Source organism: Thermobia domestica, chromosome 8 (assembly GCF_964235325.1).
Source record: "Thermobia domestica chromosome 8, izTheDome1.hap1.1, whole genome shotgun sequence".
NCBI lineage: Eukaryota > Metazoa > Arthropoda > Insecta > Zygentoma > Lepismatidae > Thermobia > Thermobia domestica.
Genome location: NC_137461.1, coordinates 66,062,242 through 66,085,173, shown reverse-complemented (window position 1 = coordinate 66,085,173; position 22,932 = coordinate 66,062,242). Strand labels below are relative to the sequence as shown.

The 22,932-nt window shown below is 34.3% G+C and overlaps 1 protein-coding gene across 23 annotated transcripts in view; it reads left to right on the top strand.

Moving 5' to 3' along the window:
* LOC145692973 (muscleblind-like protein 1) overlaps positions 1-22,932 on the top strand; it is a 1,077,958-nt gene that overhangs the window by 987,867 nt on the left and 67,159 nt on the right. For 16 of the 23 annotated variants that reach the window (XR_014132674.1, XR_014132673.1, XR_014132672.1 and 13 more), the window contains 3 exons: positions 8,103-8,273; positions 11,785-11,838; positions 19,720-19,896. Coding sequence is in view for 19 of the 23 variants with exons in the window: in XM_081768588.1 (XP_081624714.1) it covers positions 8,103-8,273; positions 11,785-11,838; positions 19,720-19,896 (402 nt within the window). In the remaining 4 variants the exon portion in view is untranslated. Of the gene's footprint in view, positions 1-5,410; positions 5,531-5,552; positions 5,695-8,102; positions 8,274-11,784; positions 11,839-19,719; positions 19,897-22,932 lie in introns of those variants that run through there. The other 7 variants (XM_081768596.1, XM_081768595.1, XM_081768594.1 and 4 more) reach the window with 3 other exon arrangements.

Here is a 22,932-nt window from a genome sequence, read left to right as displayed (position 1 = left end):
AGGCTGAGGTTCCGTAAACGCACTTTCAAGGAAGCGAAATTTAAAAATGAAAGTAAAAATGTCAAAACACAAAACCAAAATACGGAACTGATACAGGTGAAAAGCCAAAAACAGGGTATATAAACTAAAGAAATGGTAAACAAGGGGTCAGTCATTGGATCAGTCAGAACGGGTGTCGTGAATCGACCTTTAGTGGATTCTTGTCAGTAATTAACCTCAGCCTATACCATCAAACTTTCCTGTAAGTACTTCATTAATTATGCTAAGAAGCAACACATAAGTTCGTGCATTTAGGTCTTCCCCCATGACAGGCGTAAATGGTTAAAATTTATAATTTCGATATTTATTATTTTGTAATCTTCTTCTCCATGTAACTTGTTCAATAATAATCAAGATGCATCTGAAGTAGTATTGTCTTTCTACTGAGGATAAACAATAAGCAATATCATATAATCATTGATTCAATTAGCAAAAATCTCTGTATTTTAAAGTTACGAAACACACAGTAGAGGAAAGTTTCCAGTCCAGAAATACAAATCATACCTACCACGTGAAAATAAACAGTAATACTTTCTTTCAAACACAAAATAGTACAAATGTTGTACGTATATTAATTTCGAAGAAATTATGTAACTATGGAACAAATATGGGTGCATATTACACTGTTCTTTCCCATGAGCGATTTAATTTGAAGTATTAAAACTTCGTGAAGAGAGTATGAGAGTGAGTGCTTATCCCTGGAGCATGTGATTTTTGGTGAAACCAGTTTCGATTCTTGTGGAATTGTGTGGTAGGGGAAAGAAAAATGAAATCTTTGAGTTTTACGTCCCATGGTTATGCCGGCTAGGCTATAGGAGACTGTGATGATTGGTGGAATGAAGAAAGTGGGAGGAAATGGGAGAGCCTCGAGGAAACCCACGCACACGGTGTTTGTCCACCACAAAGTTCACTTGGCGGGAGGAGGGTTTGAACCCCGGAACCCATGGACGGAGTTATGGGGGCATTGCCTCCCCAACTTTTTGACAAAGAAATAAAAATGCCACCTATAAGATAACCACCTACCAAGACCTCCAAGACCGACCAAAAGATCTGCCTCCCAGCAGACAATTCCTAGCTCCGCCTATGCCGGGACCCCATGCACGAAAGGTGAACGCTCTACCACTGAGCCACCGCAGCCCCTATGTGTGGTAGAGAGGTCCATATGTATGTCTATAACTTAAACGCTAATCAACAATTATTATTCACATGCATTTCTGTGCTCAGATTAAGAATAGACATGCATTCGTATGTAGTAGCATACAGTGGTATACTGTAAACGCCATGCATACACTAGTGTTATTATTGCAACTAGAATATATATGCGCGACTGTTAGGATTTTGTGTGTCATCATTAAGAGAATTTTAGAACTATATGTGTCTCTGTTAAAAGTGTGTGTGACGCCATTAGAAGATATCAATAGATACAATGTACTATACTTAACACTGCATCTTTTTATCATATACAATACACAAAACCATTTGTCCCGACAGAGCAAAAATCGTCAATTGACAGCGAATTACATACTTTTTTGGCACCATAAATATTCGTTTTTCTCGAAAACTATACATGAGAATTTACTGTGAAGCATGTAGTTTTGTTCAACCCAGTGTGCTGTATCAATTGATATATTTTTCATCTTTGTAAAATATTACAGTAAAACTAAGATTCAAGTTTTAATCATAAATTTGGGGCTATGTCTAGATAACTATACTTCTTCCGTCATATGGAATGACATAATGAATAGCTTGTCTGCTGAAGGTATACTTCAGCATCAGATTTATCTTATTAGTGTGCACGAACGAAGTTTACACGGGCGTTCACTCAAACGCGTTCAACATTAAACTTTTAAGTTTGAACGTGGTTCCCGGACTTTTGTTGCACCATTGAAAGTCGAAGTTCAGTACACCTCGTTTGAGTAAAGGAGTAAACTATTCAATTTGTAAAATCGACTCTGATTGGTTGTCTTCTTTTGTCTCTAACTTTCGTTTAACAAAGTAACAAATGAAGAAAGCATACCGTTTGCCGGGGTTTTCGACTTTCGAGAGCGTGTACATCTTGACTGAATACATCAAAGAATGGATTAATAAATTCTACCTGTAATAAAATAAACGAATGATACTTGGTGTTGCAATATTGGTAGTAGATTTTAAATTAGATTGTATGTAGCATGTAGTTTTACTATACGGATCCATAGTATAAGTAGTAGTACTAGTAGGAAAGGGTTAGAAGTCCAGCAGGGGTTTGTTGGGCTTTGTTCTCGGTGCAGTTTTACTATATGGGCAAGTCTTTAATTTTCCCATTTTATGTCGAGAACAGAACCCAAGTAATCCCTGCGGGATTTCTAACCCGTTCCTACTACTACTACTAATGGATACATATAGTAAAAGCGCACGCTGTTCTCGACATAAAATGGGCAAATTAAAGACTTCTGCAATTTTTTCCGCATATTTTGCAATCTCTGGATCCCTATAGTAAAACTGCATTATTAATATTACACTAAACTTATAACAAAGAACAAATAGTATTCTGTACAGTTTACTTCTAGTAGGTTCGCTATTGTAGAGCTACAGCCTCGCAGGTTTTCTACGTTTCATATCCTTCTTATTTCTTTTTGCTAATTAACAGACTTAACCTGAAAATTACAAAAGAACTGTATTCCTAATCTACACCGTTATTTATTTATTTATTTTTGTTTGATTTTGTATTTCAAGAGCAAACTTCAGAACATTTATTTCATTTTATTGATATGACATTTATTTATTTATTTATTTATTTCATTTTCCGCCGTAAGAACTTAGCGTTCATGGCTTCGTCAAGAGATACAGTTACTATTACAAGTTATAATAATAATAATTGCAAGAGATACGCTACAATTAGTATTACAATTATTAAAAAATAATATATAATAATACAATATATAAAGTAATAATATAAAATATATACGTAACAATAAAACAAACTAAGTGTACTTTTAGAGAAAATATAAATTTACCTTGTTTTATATATTTTAAAATTCAAATAAATTTTGATATTTACATTATAAAGAAAGATCACAGTGAAGATATTCATCTAAACCATAGAAAAGATGTTTGAGTAACAGTAACTTGAGGTGTCTTTTAAACTGCAAGTTTGGCATTCGTTTGACACGATCTGGTAATTTATTATAAAGTTTTATTCCTATGTGGTGTAACGAATTTTGAGTTCTTGTTAGACGGAAATTTTGGATATGAATATGATTGGTTGTTCTTGTGTTGTATTCGTGTAGGTCCGAGTTGAGTTGAAAGTTTCTTTTATTCATATGTATAAATGATGTTGTTTCTAGAATGTATATACACGGCAATGGTAATATTTTAAGTTTCTGAAACAGTGGTCTACTTGGTGTATGAAACGGGACTGATAACATTATTCGTAACATTTTCTTCTGCATAGTAAACACTTTCTTTGCATAACAGGTATTACCCCAAAAAATGATTCCATACGATAGAATTGCCTGAATCAATCCGAAATAAATTGTTTTCAATGTTTCTGTAGTTAGAATCTTACTAACTTTACGTATAAGATATATTTTCGCGCTTAGTTTCCTCAACAAATCATTCACGTGATCGTCCCATGTTAACTTAGAGTCCAATTTTATCCCTAAAAATTTACAAGAGTCAGATACCTGTATGAGTTCCCCGTCTATACGTATTTGATGTATATTTAGAGAGTTCAGTTTTCCTTCATTGAAACTCATTATAGTTGTTTTCGCTGCATTTAAGTTAAGTTGGTTTGCTTTTATCCATTCTGTAATTTTATCTGTCGTGTTCTTAAATATGATTTCCTCGGAGCAAATGTTATTTGGAATTTCAACTAAAATATTTGTATCATCCGCAAAAAGTACGCTTTTGTTTGGGACTATATAATCAGGAAGATCGTTAATGTAGATAAGGAAAAGTATAGGACCTAATATTGATCCTTGTGGAACTCCGTGCCTAATGTGTCTTACCTCTGACTTGGTTGGACCTATTTCTACATATTGCATGCGGTTAGACAAATAGGAGTGGAACCATAAATTAGCATGACCTCTAATACCATAATTACGCAATTTATTCAATAAAATTTTGTGATTAACAAGGTCAAAGGCTTTTGTGAGATCCAGAAAAATTCCATATATTTTATTTCTTCTCTCTCTCGCTTTATATATATCACTTAGAAAAGCAACTACAGCATTGTTAATTGATTTGCACTTTCTAAACCCGAATTGGCTCTTCGTGAAGATATTATTCTTTTCCAAAAAGGGCACCAATCTGTTATACATAACTTTTTCTAAAATTTTGGAGAAAACAGATAGAATAGAGATAGGACGATAATTTCCATGGGTCAGTAGTTGATCCTTTTTTGTGTATAGGTCTTATTTTTGCAAGTTTAAGATCTTCTGGAAATGTTCCCGTTTCAAGAGAGGAATTGCATATATCAGTCAACGGTATAAGAAAATATTCGGCACACATTTTAAGCAAGTAATAAGGAATATCGTCGGGCCCAGAAGATTTTTTCGTCTTCATTTTTTTAATAAACGAAGTTTATCCACCATTTGACCGAGACTTAACCTTGAACTTTGTTGGTGCAACATATATTTTCAACGAGCTTGGTTATGTCCCTCGTTCAACAGTTGAACTTCGTTGGTGCACATGGCCAAGGTGGTATGGTAACAAAACGATTCGTTTATTTCGATTTTCTCGAAAATTACACATGATCCACACTTACCCATATCATTTCGTTCGTCTTCTTGAGGCAGGGGCAGATCCAGGACGGACTTCTGGGGGGGGGGGGGGCGGTCGGTTGTAATACTGCTACTTAGAGCTACTTTTAAGAGCTCCAAACTCTGGGATGGTTTTATTTATATATGAAATAAGTAAGTTTCTTCTGGAGGGAGCGATCTCCCCTGGATCCGCCCCTGCAGTGAGTTCAATCTTTTAGTATATGTCTCAACTTTAAACTTTTATTATGTTTTTGTTAAATGCTAATAGTATTGTGGAATTTCTTAGAGCAGCGACAATAGAATAATGTAACATAACTTAGGGTACGGAGTGCCTACGTTATTACAGAAACACCAGGGTGTATCATAAGTATAATTAAATTTCTTCTATATTATCTTTTCTTTTGAACTAATACTCTTCACTTGCAAATTTTCAGATTTGTACAAATGTAACCCTACATATTTTTAATCGGAATTCATCTAGCCTCCGTCTCTACTCCAAACGGTATAACCGTTTAGCTCAATATATATTACGAGCATTCGTTCTTTTGAAACAACAATTTTATTTTCAGAGATTGCAGTAGGTAGCACTGATGTTTAGTTAATGTGAGTCAGCAGTAGCTCACTAAAAACTAAATTAATACTATTAACAATCACTATTTCACGAGGCTGTTTTCTTCATGTGAAGAATAATTAGCTTGTAGTTAAGTATTAAAAATATGAATCCAAACAAGTATCGGAAGATAATATCAAAGGTGGTTATTGTGAATATACATATAACTTTATCAGGTTTCCATGTTTTAACCCAATAATATGCATGCATTGATAATTACTGATAAAAGTTTTGTATACACTGTTGTCGAGAAGATTTTAGTGATGTGCGTTATATTGAAATGTTGATGCCATAAAGCAAATGGAGGTAGGCAGTGTGTAGGAAATACTACCTATTTTGCAGTCGGATAGTGTTCGTAGTGTAGGGTGTAGAAGTTACGAAATTATGCAATTTCACAATAATTCAATTAGAAAAAGCTGTAACTTGTATATACCTGTAGTTTAATATCATCCGAAAGTAAACTGAGAAAAATGTTTGGTACTGATTAAGAATAGTTCGTCATTAAAAAAGAAAAAAAGTTAAAATGGGTAAGTGCATATGAAAGTGAGTTGGGTAAGATAATACATTCCATAGTCGGATGAATTTTTCAAAAATTTCAAGAGGATGTAAATAGATTACGTAATAGTTGTGTGTTTGTTAACGTGTACATTGTTGCGAAATTTTTACCTCTAAATATTGTGAACTGATATAAGCATAAGTTTGTGAATTATTGATATTGCTGCTTCAATTGAAGCTGTTAAATGGAGCAGTGTTTCTTGATTCACCATGCTAAGTTGTAAAATTTTAGTAATGTATGAGAGTATCTTTTCGAGTGAACATGGAAGTATATACCAAAGAGCAACGTACATTTTCCAAGATATTCACTCATATAATACGAGATCTACTAACCCAGTTGGTATAGGCCTATCGTGTAGCACACTATCAAAAATAAAAAATAGTCATACAATTCAAGGTATAAAATTCATTAACAAGTTAATAGCGTAGTCTCTAAGGCTCTCGTCTTCTGTGCGAGCGGTCCCGGGTTCGATTCCCGGTGGAGCATTCGGTTGAAAAAGTGCAAAATGCTTTTTCAGGCCAGCCACCCTGAATAAGGTTTTCCTAGGTTTTTCTCATTCACACCATGCAAACGCCGGGGAGGTGGCAAACTTATAGGTCCCAGGCCGCTTCCTTCCTTTCCCAACCCTGTCTTCCTTCTCTTTCCCTGGATAGTGTGTTCGCCGAGGAATGTCATCCAGGGGCGTCATTTAGGGGGGGCAGGGAGGGGCACGAGATATACTCTTGTGAAGTCTTCAGACATCTTTCAATTTATGCAAATCCTCCAACGTGCCATCCTCACGTAACACTTCTTCGTTTAATCAGTGTTGCATGATGTGCTTTATATATGAACTAGTCTTTAACACTAAATAAATACCTGTCGAAGCTGAAATAAGAGAATATTAATCCTATACCATTAGCGCATACTTTACACGGAAACGGCAAATTTATAAAATGCCCCCTTTTAGCATTGTGAGATGTGGCTTTGCAGTTTTTAATGTGAGGTATAGAACAGACGGGTCTAGAAGGTAAAATATGGGAGGGGGCAGCCCAGATCCCTGACTAGGACAGGTATATCATGAGTTTACTATAAACTTTCAATAATATATAAATAATAGCTTCAATTATTTTTGTCACTAGATATACCACTAGATAGAACCGTATTTACCGAACCTACAGCCTTATTCGGCTACATGAAAATGACTCTAAGAGCTATAAGTAAGACGGTCCAAATTATTTGCTGCTATACTTAGAAAGAAACATTTTTAAAATTTACTGTTTTTTTCCTGCCAGTCGATTCAAGTCTGGGATCATACAATGTGATATACAATAACAGCCATCACAGCGCGAGCGCAGATCTTTTGCAGGGTACAAATGTTTATTAATTAACTCACAAAAATACGTGTTGCAGTAACTGAATCTTGTTAATTATCTCTATATAACTTCAACTGACTTGAATTACTATAAATATTGACTCCAAAAGTAGAGTTCGTACTAAAATTGAGGTCCATTAGACTCAAGCAGAAACTTGAATCATAAGGTTTCTTTTGTAACTTGACATATTTACCATTTATAATATTGTTTTAAACATAAAATAAAATAAAACATTTGCTTTGCAAAAAGTGATTTGATGTTCTCTACTGTTTGTTTTATATATACCAGTGTGCATTACATTTGTTAACAAAACTTTTAGAAAACTTAAACGGACGTGAGATTCGGTGATGCATTAGATTCGAGCTAATCCAAGTAACATTAATGTATATTCGTATTTAAATAGAATAAAGTCAAGTTTGTACATAGAATAACAATGTGTTATGCTTATCACGTCAAAGTGCCGCTCCAACCTGAAAGTTGTTTGAGCTGTAAACATCAGATCAAGTATGTAAACCATCATATTTCTAGCGTTCTGGTTCCTAGTCGCTGCTTGCTACCACTATGTTATACTATTAGTCTAAACCTAATGGAAAGGATTTTTTTTTTTTTTTTTTTTTTTTTTTTTTTTTTTTTTTTTTTTGCTAATTATGTCAGAATTGGTACCTAATTAAGATACTAGATACTTCTATGAATTGTTACATCTGATCCATCACTTTTGCTTTTAAGTATAAAACATAAATAATGGTCTAGTAAGCCTAAAAACATAAGTTCCGTTCACTAACATAAGTTCTGTTTGTTTATTTCAGGGTCGATGCAACAGAGACAAACCACCATGCAAATATTTCCACCCACCTCAGCATCTGAAGGATCAGCTCTTGATAAATGGTCGAAATCACCTCGCATTGAAAAATGCTCTCATGCAACAAATGGGTTTGACACCAGGTCAGCCTCTTGTCCCAGGTCAAGTTCCAACAGTGGTAAGTGCCCTAAGTAACAGATTTTCCTTCATTTATTTAATTTGGGGCTTTATATTTGCTGTAGTGGTTCCGTTGCTAGCCTTACCGTCAAAAAAACAATTTTGCATGATTGTGTGTAGTAATAGAACCAATTTAATGGTAGGGAATTGGAATGTACATTTTTCTGTATATACGTACATACGTTGTTCAAAATAAACATGTAATAGTTGTGTTATTGCCATTTAAACAATACAATTTATGTATTATTGTTGTTGCAGTATTTTTCTGGAAAGTCTAGATGTTGGGAATGTGTTGTTGTTTTTTGTTGAAATTTGGGAAATAATATTAAAATAGTAAAACATTTCAATTATAAAATACTAACTTTACGTGTAAAAACTAAATAAAATTTAATCATAACTTTCGTGTGTATTGTAATTAAAGTCTCAAAACCTAGAAATGTCTACACAAAAAATCAAATTTATAGAAATCAGAGATCAGTTTAAGCACTCGTAAATATTAACCCTCTGGTCTCTTAAAAACCTAAAATATTTTGTGCTTTGTCAGCTATTATTTTAAGTACTTTTGGTTTAAAAAATCGAACTTTATTTATTTATTTTTTTTTTAAATACCGGTGCTTCTGAGTAAAATTAATCTTCTCTTATGTAATACTTTACCTTTTAAATCTTCTTCTTTTAAAAAAAATCGCCAATTTTATACTGTTAGCGGTTGATACAATTTCCCTTTCTTTCTTTTGCGTTCTAAAAAAATATTTTTAATATCTAACATTAAGATATAGTTAGTTAATCTAAAATATTGCAAATGCATACAAATGTTGCTAGGGAAAAGACCACAAAATCTAGAAAAATAATTTCGCTTTCATTTAACCTCGGTATTTTTGTCATAAAGGCATAATTTTCCTCATAATATTGTTAGAATCCACTATGAGGATAGGCAAGTTCGCACGTAAACTACGAAATCAAATTTTACCATAACTGAATATCATATCTACTTATTCGTGCCTAAAAACTTAGATCTTAAGCGAAGATTTCTGTAGATCAAAGTGCGATTTACTAAAACCATCAAAAACAATAAAATAAAACACAAATGAAATAAAATGTAAAAAATTATTATTATTATTTGTAGATAATGATACAATTTACTTTCGCGAAAAAACTTTTTTTTTTTTTTAATTTTTGCACATTCACAATTTGCCGCATTTACAATTCTTGTAAATACGTAATCAAAACGGTTTCGGAGTCTTAAGTAGTTTTGTGAAATGTTGCTCTATATTTTAGAATGGAATTTTAATAAAATGGATCTCTTTTCCTTTATTCATATTAATACTGTAACAATAAATAATAATTACTATTAATAACAATATAAAAATAAATAATATTTTTTGTGTTGTTTATGAAAACTGTAAAATCTAAAAATTTAATATAAACAAGCTACTTCGTCAAACTTCAATTAAAATATATATACAGAAGGGTTCAAAAATGTACTCATTGTTTGCTAGTCCATATCTCGTGACACATTTGACGTAACGTGACAATTTTTAGCACTGAGAGAGGGTTATGGTAGGCAGGGAGGGTGAAATACCCACCAGAAACTTCTATACAACGTCCATGGCGCACCGAATTACGGCTGTTAGTGTATCTGGCGTAATGGCACCACATGACTAAGATTTTTTCACGTAGCCCGTCGATTTTTGCTGGTTTTTGTTGATACATGTCATTCTTGATAGTCACCCAGAGGTAGAAGTCCAAAGGTGTCAAATCAGGAACCGAGATGGGTACTAACAGGACCTCTTTAACCAACGCACCGTCCGGGTGAAATTTGATTAACCTGACATCTCGGTGGTACTGAGGTGGAGTTCCGTATTGTTACATGTAAAAAAGTTCACCATACAAGTTTTGGATGGAAGGCAAAATCCTTGTCTGAAGCATTTCAAGATACGCCTCACCAGTTACGGCACTCCCGAAGAAGAAGGGACACGTTGATAGAACACATCACACAGCAACTCCCAGTAGATTCACTGCCATGTCCACATGGGCGTGAGGATTTTCAACAGTCCAGTAGACACAATTGTGACGGTTCACAGTACCGTTAAGTTCGAATTTTCCCCCGTCAGTCCACACAAATTCCCCTGCAAAGTCCGCATCCTTGCCAATCATGTGCTGAAATCATTCAAAGTATTCCATTCTCCGATTTGGGTAGTCCTCGTTCATCACGTGTACCAATCTTTTTAAATATACACTTTCCATTTTGCCTTTTTCAGAATACGTCTTACACTTGACCGGCTCGCCCGACTTTCGCGCGCTCCCTGGTTTGCTGATGTTTGCAGTGATCGGTGAATTGTTGCAACACCGCAACCCTGGACGCCGAATTTGTAGCTGTTCGTGGTCGGCCGAATCTTTCCTTGTGTACATCGTTAATTAATTCATCGGCTTCGAATTTATCGCGAATGCGGGCAATTATTCGTTGTATTGATGGCGATGTTCCAAACTCTCTCTGCCAATGTCATTGTACATCTTGAATGTTCGCGTACTTCCCAGTGCATTCACCAACAATAAGCAAACTTAAGCCATTGTTGGTACTGTACTGTCTTCTGCTGCACTAGGTAATATGACTCGCTCGTTCTACCAGCAACCACCTACGCATGCGCGGCATAAATTCCCAGCTCCACCTAACACCTACATTACACTACATATTATATTACTGAGAGAGAGAGAGAGAGAGAGAGATTATTTAATTACAGACAGTGAGTACATTTTTGGACTCCTCTGTATATATATGATCACATTTTCGCACTAATGTATGCCTCGTATGGTTTCAAACCAATATACTGGAAGAACTTATTACCAGTTTAACATATACCGTACGCAATTTATAATTAGATTCATCAGGTGGGAAGGGGTGCTTATTTTCCTTACAAAACTTTGGTTATCAATATAAATATCTGATATTACATATTCCGTTTTCGTTCTAAGCAAGAACATTTCAAAATAGAGCTACAAGTGCCTCCCGGCTCTTATTCCAAATACGTATATGATTAACTTTTGTCTTTTAAAAAGGTCCCTTTGTATTTGTAAATCGTTATATGCTATGAAAAATGTTCTTGCAAGTTAACTTAGATTTAATATCAACCTTTAAGAACAGATAGTTTTTCCATAAAATGCATATCTAAAGTATGTTATAGATTGTGTGTTGTGGTCATGTGTTGTGTTTGTGTGTTTTATTTTTATTATGATAACAATTAAATTTGTACTAATAAATAATAAAATTAAAATTATCTAAGTTCAAAGTTATTTTTTTGTTTGCGTATACTGAAACAGCAGTTTCTTTTGCATGGCACAGTACTTAGTAGCATTTTAACATCACATTGTTTAAAACCTTTTTGTTCTCTATTTTTTTTTTTTTTTTCTAAAACGAATTAAAGTTTAAAAAAGCATAGGGAAATGGAATGCTGTAGCATTTTGTAATGGACAGTACTTTTTATGCTACGTTTTCTTGTTTTCTTTTGTTTTTTGAGGTTGGCGGGAAGTTGCAGTTTGCTACCCCACTGACGCTTGGGCAGCCTTTGATGGTAATCTGGTTTGGCTTCTGTATTCTTTTCACTAGAAATCTTTATATAATAATTATTGTTATTTTTTATATATTTTTTAAAGCAGCCCACAGTTAATCACATGTTTTTACCGTTTTATTGTATATTTTGTTGGCCTGAAATCTAAATTCATTTTTGTGTACTTCTGAGTTAGATATATAAAGTTCACGAATTCGTTAGTAATTAATGTTTTCGTACATTAACAAATCGTTTATGGTTATTCGATGTATAATGGGGAACTGAGTTTTTAGAATTGTCCTAGCAGCATTATCGGGTAATTAAGAATCCATCTGAATTAAAAGATAAAATTCCACTCTGAAAAGTCGGAATCGATTACCTTACCAAAAAATACCTAATTGAATGTGCGCCATCAGCAGGTTTTGTTCGTAGATTAATTCATTTATTAAGCGAATATTTGTAAGAATGCAAGTAAGTTAAAAGAAAATTGCAGATTACTATTTCAATAAAATGGAGTTTTGAAAGAGTTGAATATCGTTAAAATTTACGTATATAGTATAACAGGATACGTCAGACATAACGAGAGTTGTCGCAAAAGCAAGTGTACAAGACATATTCATAATAATCATATTTCATGTTGTACATAAAGCAAAGCATATTGTGTGCTACAGTAAACACTTTATATTTTAACATTGGCGCCAAGACGTTTGAGGCATTTATCTAACCGTTAAATGAGTTTGTCGATACCATTTTCGTAAAATATAGGGTCTAGACTGAGATGTTCCATACATTCTCATGTAAGCTGTCGCAACAGTTCTTGTGTCAGGGTGGCAGTATATGAAACATCCACCATACAGTCCTAATCTAGCGCAAAGCGATAAAGATGTTAAGATAGGAATGCAACGGTGGCTCAGCAGTCATGACTCCACATTATACGAAAGTGGCATTGACAAGAAGTTAGACAAATACCTCAGTCGTCTTGACGACTAACTTGAAAAATGAAGTATTGGCTGTTACAATGTGCATAGATTTATATTCAACATAATGTACGATTATTGCTAAAATTGCCGTGTAAACTTACTTTTGGGATGCTCCTCGTATATATGGTTAATCACAATCGTAATCACGTTTGTATACTTGGCAAATCAGTTAGTATTTCTTCGTTTCAAAGAAAACTGCAATTCATGTCATAATCCCTAAAATTTGTGTTTCTCTGCTCCTAAAGCATGTTTAAATGTCGAATATTTGTTTACTCGTATATAATAGCGTACGGACTCATTGGTGGAAAATTTCGTGTGATGTAGAACTAATCTTTAGATACTTTTTTTTTTTTTAGATTTCAAGGTCACCATGTTAGCTGTGGAGCTTATAGTAGCTTTAGTTTAATAGCTGGACACAAAATTATATCGCTTTCTTTTTCCTGCTTATGTTTATTTTTAGATTGTGCTATCTATATATATACATAAATATAAAGAGAGGCCTATTTATATATAACTTGTGCAATATATTTAATGGTAATCTGGGTTAGGCTAAAATTTGCACATTGCACAAACCATAAGATGTATCCTACACTAGCAACATTATGTTATTTCTTTCTTAATTCTATTAACCTTAACTGTATGACTTACTTAAATATATGAAGTCAAAATTACGAAATATTACACGTCATTGCAGTTTTCCCAACCTTCTTTTTGTCGTCTATTTACAACTTCTTAAATCCATAAATCACAGGCAAAGACAGTCCATGTACTTCTGTGGGGTTAAGATGTTTTAAGCAGACGACCAGGGGAAACTTGGATAAACTGTAATGGTACAATGCGAGGTGTTATTAAAGATTTTGGATTTCTTTAAAATGTAATTTTCATACGCATACATAAGTTGCTTTGGAAATAGTGTACACTATTTCCAAAGCAACTATCTTTCAACTGTATATAGTGCTTACAAAATTTCGTGGAGATCTTCAGACATTATTTTACATATCCTTTTCCTGTAAGCTTCGTCTGGTGTTAAGCAAAAAGAATGCTTGAGTAAATAAGTAAAACAGAACAAAGAAAAAGATTTGAACAGTTGACAGATATTTTTTTCGTTACTTTAACCGGTTTTTGATCAGTTTTTCCCTTCGCTTAGCCTACCATTCAACGTTGTACCGAAAGAGTTCTGAAAGCTAGTACTTGAGATAATAGCTCAGTTATGAAACTTCGAATCACTTTTCCTTTCTTTTTAACTTCAGGTTCGTATTGCATCAACCATCTTGAATTTTGTTCAAATTCATTTTATCAGTTGAGTATCATCCACAATGTTGATAGTGAAAACTTCGTTGCGTATTTGATTTTAGGTTTATTTGTGGTACATTTTCCAATTTCCTGGTTACTAGTAATAATTTGTTTCTGAGAAAAATATATCCAAGATACAGAAGACCGAAAATAATTTTCTTGAAACGGGCTGTGCATGTTTATCACGTCTCAAATCTTTTTTTCTCAGTTTCATTGTTGGTACATTCATAAAGTCACTTTCCCTTGAAATTGTAGAATCTAGTTACGTTGTTTGTTTCTTGCTGTTTCAAGGATTTAGTCATCGTTATTTAGCGGCAAAATGTGTTTGCGTTCGAGACAGTATTCTCACAGAAGGTTTCTTTTTATTTATTTATTTATTTATTTGTTTGTTTTTTTCTGAAGAAAGAAAAGAATGTGCTAAGTTGTCTCCTAAGTATTGAAAGTCGCCTACTTCCCTCCTTTTAATGAAAAGCAATTAAAGGATGATACTTTTAAATAAATGATGCTTAAACATTATCAAAACTAGAGATTATTTTTAAATGTAGAAAAGCTTGAACGAAGTTTTTATCAAATGTTTTGGGAAATCTGTAATTGTTGAAGAAGGTAGAAAGAAAATTGAACGTGAACATTACCAAAAAGGATTCTTTTCTAAACTTCACGATGTGTGTATTACCGGTAAAAGGTTAAAATATACAAATAAAACTAACATTTAAATCTACAGGGCCGTGCACAATAATGTCTCACTTCCTTTTTGAATTCCACTTGCAATGTAAAGCAAACAATGCTGTAAAGTGGAACACAGAAAATATGCGATAATTTGCTCCACCGTTGAACATGTTCAATGCTCCTTCCCCGCAAACAGGCAAGTTATGTCAAACGAACATCCAAATTGCGCATCACTCACCTGCACACAACTCTTGTTACCGTACTTATTGGTTGCACAATAAATACCGCGCTCTGCTCCTTAAGAACTTATGTCAAAAATTTGTCATGCAATTTTCGTGTAGGGTGTAACTGTCTCCATGGGTGCCCATTGTTTGCTGAAGTGAACACGGAAGTACCTTATTTTCATTAAGCCTTAGTACCTTAACCTATTCAAAATTGATTAAGGCTAGTATATATCACTGTATTTCCACAAAATATATTAAGATATTTACAGTGGTATCTAATGGTAGATTTTAAGTTCCAATGTTTGCTTGCCTCTTGATACTGCATGAGATAACTCAGCTAGCCTTCTGTCATAATGTCTGGTACGAGTGCAGAGATCGTAGCAATGGATGCCAAAACCATGAGAAACTATTATTCAAAACTTAACGAGTACATGATTTGTTTTAGATACCCGCAGAAATAAATATTACTTGATAACCAGGTTGGAAGAACTTGTTTTGTTTCTTAAAGTTAATCGTCCTTTTTCAGCAGCGTTGCTATTTGTTATGCGGAGGTTCTACAGTTCAAGGTTGATTCCGGACTATTGTCATGTGACCAAATGCTCTCTTACCAGGAATCGAACCCGGGATCATGTATAACTCCTCAAGAAGATCTGCAGGTGATGAAGGAAATGTTTACTGAAGTTTCATTTGAAGAAAAAGTTATTAGTTTAACCCTTGGGAGCCACGTTATTGCCAGAAATCATCGTCGGGAGATTGTATTTGTTAGTTGAAATATGGGAAAGATGATGCTTGGCGGTATAAAGACCAGGCCCAGCAGAGGCAGATCCAGAACGGACTCTGGAGGGGGGGGGGGGGCGGTGAGTTGTAATACTGCTACTTTTAAGAACTCCAAACTCTGGGATGGCTTTTGTTTATATATAAAATAAGAAAGTTCCCTCTTCTGGGGGGGTGATCGTCCCCTCCCCCCGTGAATCCGCCCCTGAGGCTCAGTTGCTTAACAACTCCTTGTAAAGTGACTTATCTGTTTACTATTAATTGTTACTACTCGGCACAGGAGTGTACGAAATCCAGAGAGTACAGTGTTATACACATGAACAACGTTGTGGATCCAGACCTTATTCATCTATAATAATGAGAAAAGCATTATTTAACGATGTTATTAAGATGTTTAACCTATAGTGTCCACCTTGGACGACATCGAGAGTCTTATCTTCATGCAAGATGATGCTGTTTCTCATTTTGCAGTAAATAGCTATTAGTGTTACGAGAAGTTTCTGGGACGTTTGGCTGTTTGTCGTGGTCCTCATAAATTTCCTACTCGAGCTCTTACCTCACATCATGTGACTTGTAGGGTTGGGTGAGATCAGAGGTTTTGCTGCACCAAATCAAAACTCCTGGATGAACTATCTTGGCTCCATCCTGTAATTCATGATAATACTTAACAGCCTTAATAATGATAACAATAAATAGTAATTTGAGAAATCCTCCTCTATATATTCTAAAGTTACACGAGAAAACATACTTGTAACGGTTACATCAAGGAGGAAGTCAGAAAGTTGTTGTTTGTTAGTACAGCAGAAAAGTGGCTTTGTTACCGATAATGAGAGCATCGTTTGCAAGCTACTTTACTTCATTAGAGGAGAATAAATTGGTGTTAACTGTTTATTCAGTCATATCCACTTTTGGAGCTCTGTTGTCTAGAATTTTTCTGAAGCACAAGAGCAAATCATCGTGATAACAAATTAAACTGTAAAGCTTGAGTGTTAATGCAGTGAGCCAACTTGCTGTATTTTCTGCCTTATAAAATTCACCTGAAGGAAACGGTAAAATGTTGCGATGGAGGCGATAATCGCAAATACTGTGAAATAATAATAATAATAACGTCGCTAAGAGACGTCAATAATAATAATAATAATAATAATAATAATAATAATAATAATAATAATAATAATAATAATAATAATAATATAAGATTGCGACTATAATATTATTATAGACCGACTTTGCGATAAATCGGTCGTGTTTGAAAATTGTCATCTCTTTCGTTTTCATCAACATAACCACAGTGTTATTCAGTATTAATAATATATGTGTACTTTGTGGAACATCTTTCAAATGACCCGAAGAGACAGTTAATTCATCGCACAGTTGTTCGAACTAAATTCAGTTTTTTTAATTTATTTATTTATTTATTGCATTTCAAACAGTAACTGAAGATTTTAAATTGTCATTATCTGCTGTAATATTGTCATAATAAAGAAGATAATCTATTTGTCTTATTATTAAACGCCAGTGGAATCTTTCCAATTGTTTCTATAGTATTTACAAATGAACAGATCAATTTCGATCCACATTGTGAAACTACAGTAGGCTTACAAACTATAGAAGTTTAATTCCTAACCAGAAAATGATGGATTTATGAGTTCCGGTTCAATAGATGGACAAGAAGGAGAGATGAAACTTGCTCGTGGGACGCGAAATTTCTTGCGGATTCTCTTTCCATTTTTCTTTTTCTTTTGTGAAGAACTGTATTAATTCAATATTAAAACAAGGTGCGACAAATTTCTGAAACTTCCGGTTTCTGTAGAGAGATGGAACATATATCACCAAATTTGTATCAAACAGCAGGCGTATATATAGCCAGTTCTGCGCTTTGGAGATTAATATTAAAACCGAAGTTGTAGTAATTCCGAATTCATAATAAAAATCTGTTTCTCGACGTCTCTTAGCGTTCTCCGTCTATGACGATCAATATTCAAACAAGAAAAGGCATGTTTCTACGACTTGCGGTTATAGTAGATGGTTTAGAGATGAAAGTGAATATATTTGTTGGTATGATCAACGGACCGACCAACCGTCCGTCCGTATCAGAACTCCGGAACCATAAGCCAACTGTGTTATGAGTAAAGATACAATAAAATGGAAAGTTTACATTCTGAAATGTTTCCAATCGCACCAGCTGTTTATTACACACACCTAAGAGCCCTATTACATTAGGCCACTGGTTTCGCCACCGATGGCGCAACCAGTGGACGGAGGACGTGGCGGGACATTGAAATATACAGAGACTATTACTAGGGCAACTGGTAGTGCCACCAAGAAATCAGTGGACCGTTGGCGGACGAGCTCAGCAACTGCCCAGGCAATCATTGGTGGCGCGGGACACACTTGGGCCATTGTTCTTAATGTAGCGTATACCACTAGTGGCGCAACCAGTGGCCTAATGTAATAGGGCTCTAAGAAGTACATAAATCATACACTAAAATAAGTACACTATGAGCGTCTTCACGTAATATTCATCATCAGACAGAGAGGGGAGAAGAATTAGGGAGAAAAAAAATAATAATAAAAAAAAGACGAGACGCATCCGAGTGAAATCATATTAGGTCATTTTTTATTATTTTTATTTATTTATTTTATTTTTATTATTTGTATGTATGTTTTTACTACTCATGTGGTAAGTGATTCATTTTCTATTTTGGCTTAGGGATTCTTTTATTCCAACTAAGGAAGAAAATAACTGTCTTTTCGAACAGTTCTTGCTAAGTCTTCATTCTACATGTGAGCTTTTTTTAACAAAGAAATATCAAAATCTATATGTTTTAATTACCGGTACTCATGCTTATTTAATTAATGATTTCATTATATTTACTCTGTAATAATCATTGACTTCCTTTGTATATTGACTGTGAAGACTTGCCTTTTATTTATTTATTTCTTCAGACGTAAGCTCTTTTTTGTTGATTTTGATGTTGAGTTGCATGATAAAACTCCTATCGCCTTTTGCTGTAATGTATTCGAATGTAATATAGGCGCTTATAATCCTTGTATTATTGTATCGCAAATCATGTCAATATTTCATGAGTCTCTAAGTGCGCTTTATTTATTTCAGACGTTTTATTTTTGCTTTGGCTTTTTGTTGAGCAGATTTTGTGGGAACATAAAAAAAATTTAAAAATTGGATACTCGTGTTTTAAATATAGATGATGAGTAAGGTTGGCTGTGTGGGGGGTAGTGTTGCATTAAACAAAATTGTGTCTCCCTTCAGTAACATTTCTTGGGGGGGAGGGACATCGTGTTCAACAAATATCTTTAAAAAAAAAAAAAGAAAGAAAAAAACTCTAATTTGTATTGCAAATTAACATATAAGAATATTGCTCCTATGAATGCAGGAAGAGAGAATGCTAAAAAATAAAAATAGTTAGTGTTATTTTATCAAGTGACTTACAGGTGTAATGTAATCAGGTGCACAAACTTAGGAAGATAATTTCAACATTATACAGGAACAAGAAAATTCTGTGCTAAACAAAAAATCGAAAATGCATTGTTGAAGAACTAGAGTAATACAAAATTATTTTCTGGCTTAGTCGGGTTTTGGGAAAATACGTGAAGAGTAAGGTTTGTATGTACACCTTCCCCTTTCTCTTAAAGTAAATGTAAGCAGTCTAACATGTGTGAGATCATTTAAAAAAATGCACATTAAAATCGTTATAAGCAACTATCACATTTATATAAATTCCTAATCTCAGTAACATTTTCTCTACATTGTAATACATGTTGTTAATTTTATTGGTATTTGACATATTTGGACTGGGTAGTTGTGCTTGTTTCTTTGTTAATTTGAAACTTTTCGTTTAACAAAATGTTCAAATAACAATTAATATTATGTGTATGTTAGTGAAGTGCGTACTTGTGTCTGAAGATTTAAATTTTTTTTTTATTTATTTTCTCTTCCCATCCAGGCCACAAATCCCTACCTGACTGGAATGCCGCAGGTCGGCAGCACATTCAGTCCTTACTTTACACCAGGCCCTATAATGCCAGTTTTGCCTCCTGACCCTGCCGTGGCTTCACCTCTAGGTGTGGTTCCTCAGACTGTAGTCACTCCACAGAAAATGCCAAGGTCTGACAGACTAGAGGTATGTTAATTGTAGGCTGAGCTTATATTAATATATTCAACACTGTATATATACAAGTTTATATATAATTTACTAATATGTTTTGAATTTAAAGCAAATAATGATGACCATGGATAAAGTTGGTTCATATAATGATGTGGACAGGTAAATTACAGTTCAAAGGATTGCTTCTGATTGGAAGGATGATGAGATTGTGGAAAGGATTCAGAAAGGTCTGGTGGTTGTTGCAAGATATATTTGCATGGAGAAATCTTCAAGAATGAATTTCGAAATCATACATCGTCGTGCCATGAAATTTAAAATTATAAGTATATGCTAGTGTGTATGTGGTACTGCGGAAATTTCATAAATTATAATTAATACATGGAATCCTTTGCGGTTAACATCTTCGCTGTTTTGTTGAAAGATGATTTTTTTAAAGCGAGCTTTCATCTGTGGTTTGAAACCCACAGATAAATTGCTCTGTCTATAATTGTATTTTATTTATTCATTTTTAACGAGGTAAACTAAGGAAACCGCCTAATCCCTACTTCCTAGTAGTAAATTACCAGTTATTGGGTTACCATTTCTGTAATGAAGCAAACTAAAAATCTAATTTACCTCAGAAAGAAACTACGAAAACTCACATAGCTTCTCTCATAGTGTCAACAGTGTTAAAGTGACACTTTTCTAACATCCAGTGGTGTTATTTTTTAAAAAAATTCACAGTTAGTTTCCAGAAATTACGTGTAGGCTACATGCTTTAAAATATTGACTTTTGAAGTTCGAAAGAAATAAAACAGTTAAAATCGGTAGTTTCGATTCTCCTAAATTATGTTATTACTAGCTTTCATAGTGATTACAACATATTTTAATTTGTTGTATTACGCATGGATTTTGTATGAGGTTGCTTATAGCTCGTACAGTCAGTTTTGCGTTTGCGGTATCTGTTTTGCCACTATTTCTGTTTGCAGAAAATCACGTTATTCATCTATTTTGTAGTAGGACCGTCCTGCATATTTTCTGTACCATCTGGCCTTGCTAGTCTATGGGTACTCTTGAAATCACCAAAGCCCGGCAACGCGGAATATGGGTACTCTTGAAATCACCAAAGCCCGGCAACGCAGAATATGATCTGTACTTAACAATGGTGACAGTTAGGGAAGACCGTATTCTGTGGCTCAGCGTTGTGAGAACAATTGGGGAAATAGTAGTTGAAATGAGAAAACTGGTCAAGAGGAAAAGTACAACGACGGAGATGGGGTTTGTGATGTGCTGACCATATATTCCTTATTGAAAGTCACCAGTATCTCACTTAAATTTCTCGGGGTTCATGCCACGAAGTTGAATTGCTAGTGGTAGTATTGACTTGATTACTGCGTCTCTAGTTTTCCCTGATGGTCTCAGTCACTTACATACTGTGTTTTTTCTCAACAGGTGAAGTCACTTACATGAAAATTAATTCAGTTTATCAAAATAGTACAAACGTTAACACGAAAAAAGAGAATGGCATGGATTTGTAGTGTGGGAAATAGGTAGTAATACTGTCAGTTACGCGGAATTACTATTTTTTTCTCTTAAATTTTGTATAGATGTATGTTACGTGCAAAATTGTTTTCGAGAAGTATTGCCCAAGCGAGACCCACACATAGTTCACGCGTTTAGAGGACTTGTAAAATCTCCAGTCCTTCACCAAAAAGAATCTCTTGCCAGAATTCTTTCTACAAAAAACACAAGTTCATCTAGAGATCAGTGTTGGATTTTCAATTTTTAGAACCCTTGCTCCTGAAGAGCAAAATACTTTCATAAAGTAATCGATTTTCATATGAGTGCCTTCACCTGTTGATTAAAAAAAATAAAAAATAAAGACAAAATAAATAAGGTAGATCCATACTGCCAGTTTTTAAATAGTATTAAAACTGCGTCAATTATTTTATTTAAATAAATATAGATAAACATATCTTTCAGAAAGAAGTTACTTTTGTAGTGTTCAATTTTCATGGCCGTAGCCTGGATCTTCATATATTTTTATCAGTTTTAAATTCCAAAAAAATTCCAATAATTTTTTACCGGCGTAATTTGAATTTCAACTAAGCATGTTGTCTGTCATACTAAACCATGGAAAATTGGGAGCAAGTAGATGCTTTTTCGTAGATCACCATCAAAAAATAGAAAAATGGAAGAATTTATATATATATATAAAATCCAGGAAGCGAGAGCGGAGAATGAATGAATTAACAAAAAGTAGTAAAAACACAATCATACGCGCTAAAAGAAGATTACTGTGAAGAGGTTCAAAAAAGTTCCATATTCACCTAGTTCGGATAGTCGGAAAAGTTGACAGAAATACATAGTCACCACCCGAAATTAACACATCTTTTCCCACCCAAGCACCTGCGAATGCAATCTTCGTAAAACTGAGTAGATTGAGCATTGAGCCAAGCCTCTATCTCAGAAATGACGTCATTGTCACTTGGAAAATGTTTGCACCGTAAATTCCTTCTCATATTAGGAATGAGGAAGAATTCTGAATGTGCAAGATCTTGAGAGTATGCTGGATGTGCAAAATATCATAACTACCTTGGCGTGCTTTAACAAGCAAAGTGAGATGGTTGGACAAGCGCATTGTCATGTAGGATGAACATTCCTCGTCTGCAATGTTTAATTCTGTTATGCAATTTGATCAGAAGGCTTGCATGGTATTCCCCAGTAATTAGATGCCTTTTGGTAAATAATGCCATATTCGTCAATAACATAACCTTCTTTGCAGGCATTTGGACTTTTGCCCTTTTAGGGGGCGGAGAGTCAGAATGCTTCCACTGTTTTGAACTTCCTTTGCTTTCCAGATCAAAGTGATAAATCCACATCTCAACCATTGCCATAAGTTGGAAAAAGAATAAATCTGTATTCTGATTAGCGAAGTCTAACAATTGTCTTGAACATTCCAGTCTTTGTTGCTGTTGGAATAGTTTTAGCAGACACGGGATCCACGATGCGGACATCTTTGACATATGGAGGTGAACATGTATGATCGTTTCCGCGAAGCTTATACGTAGA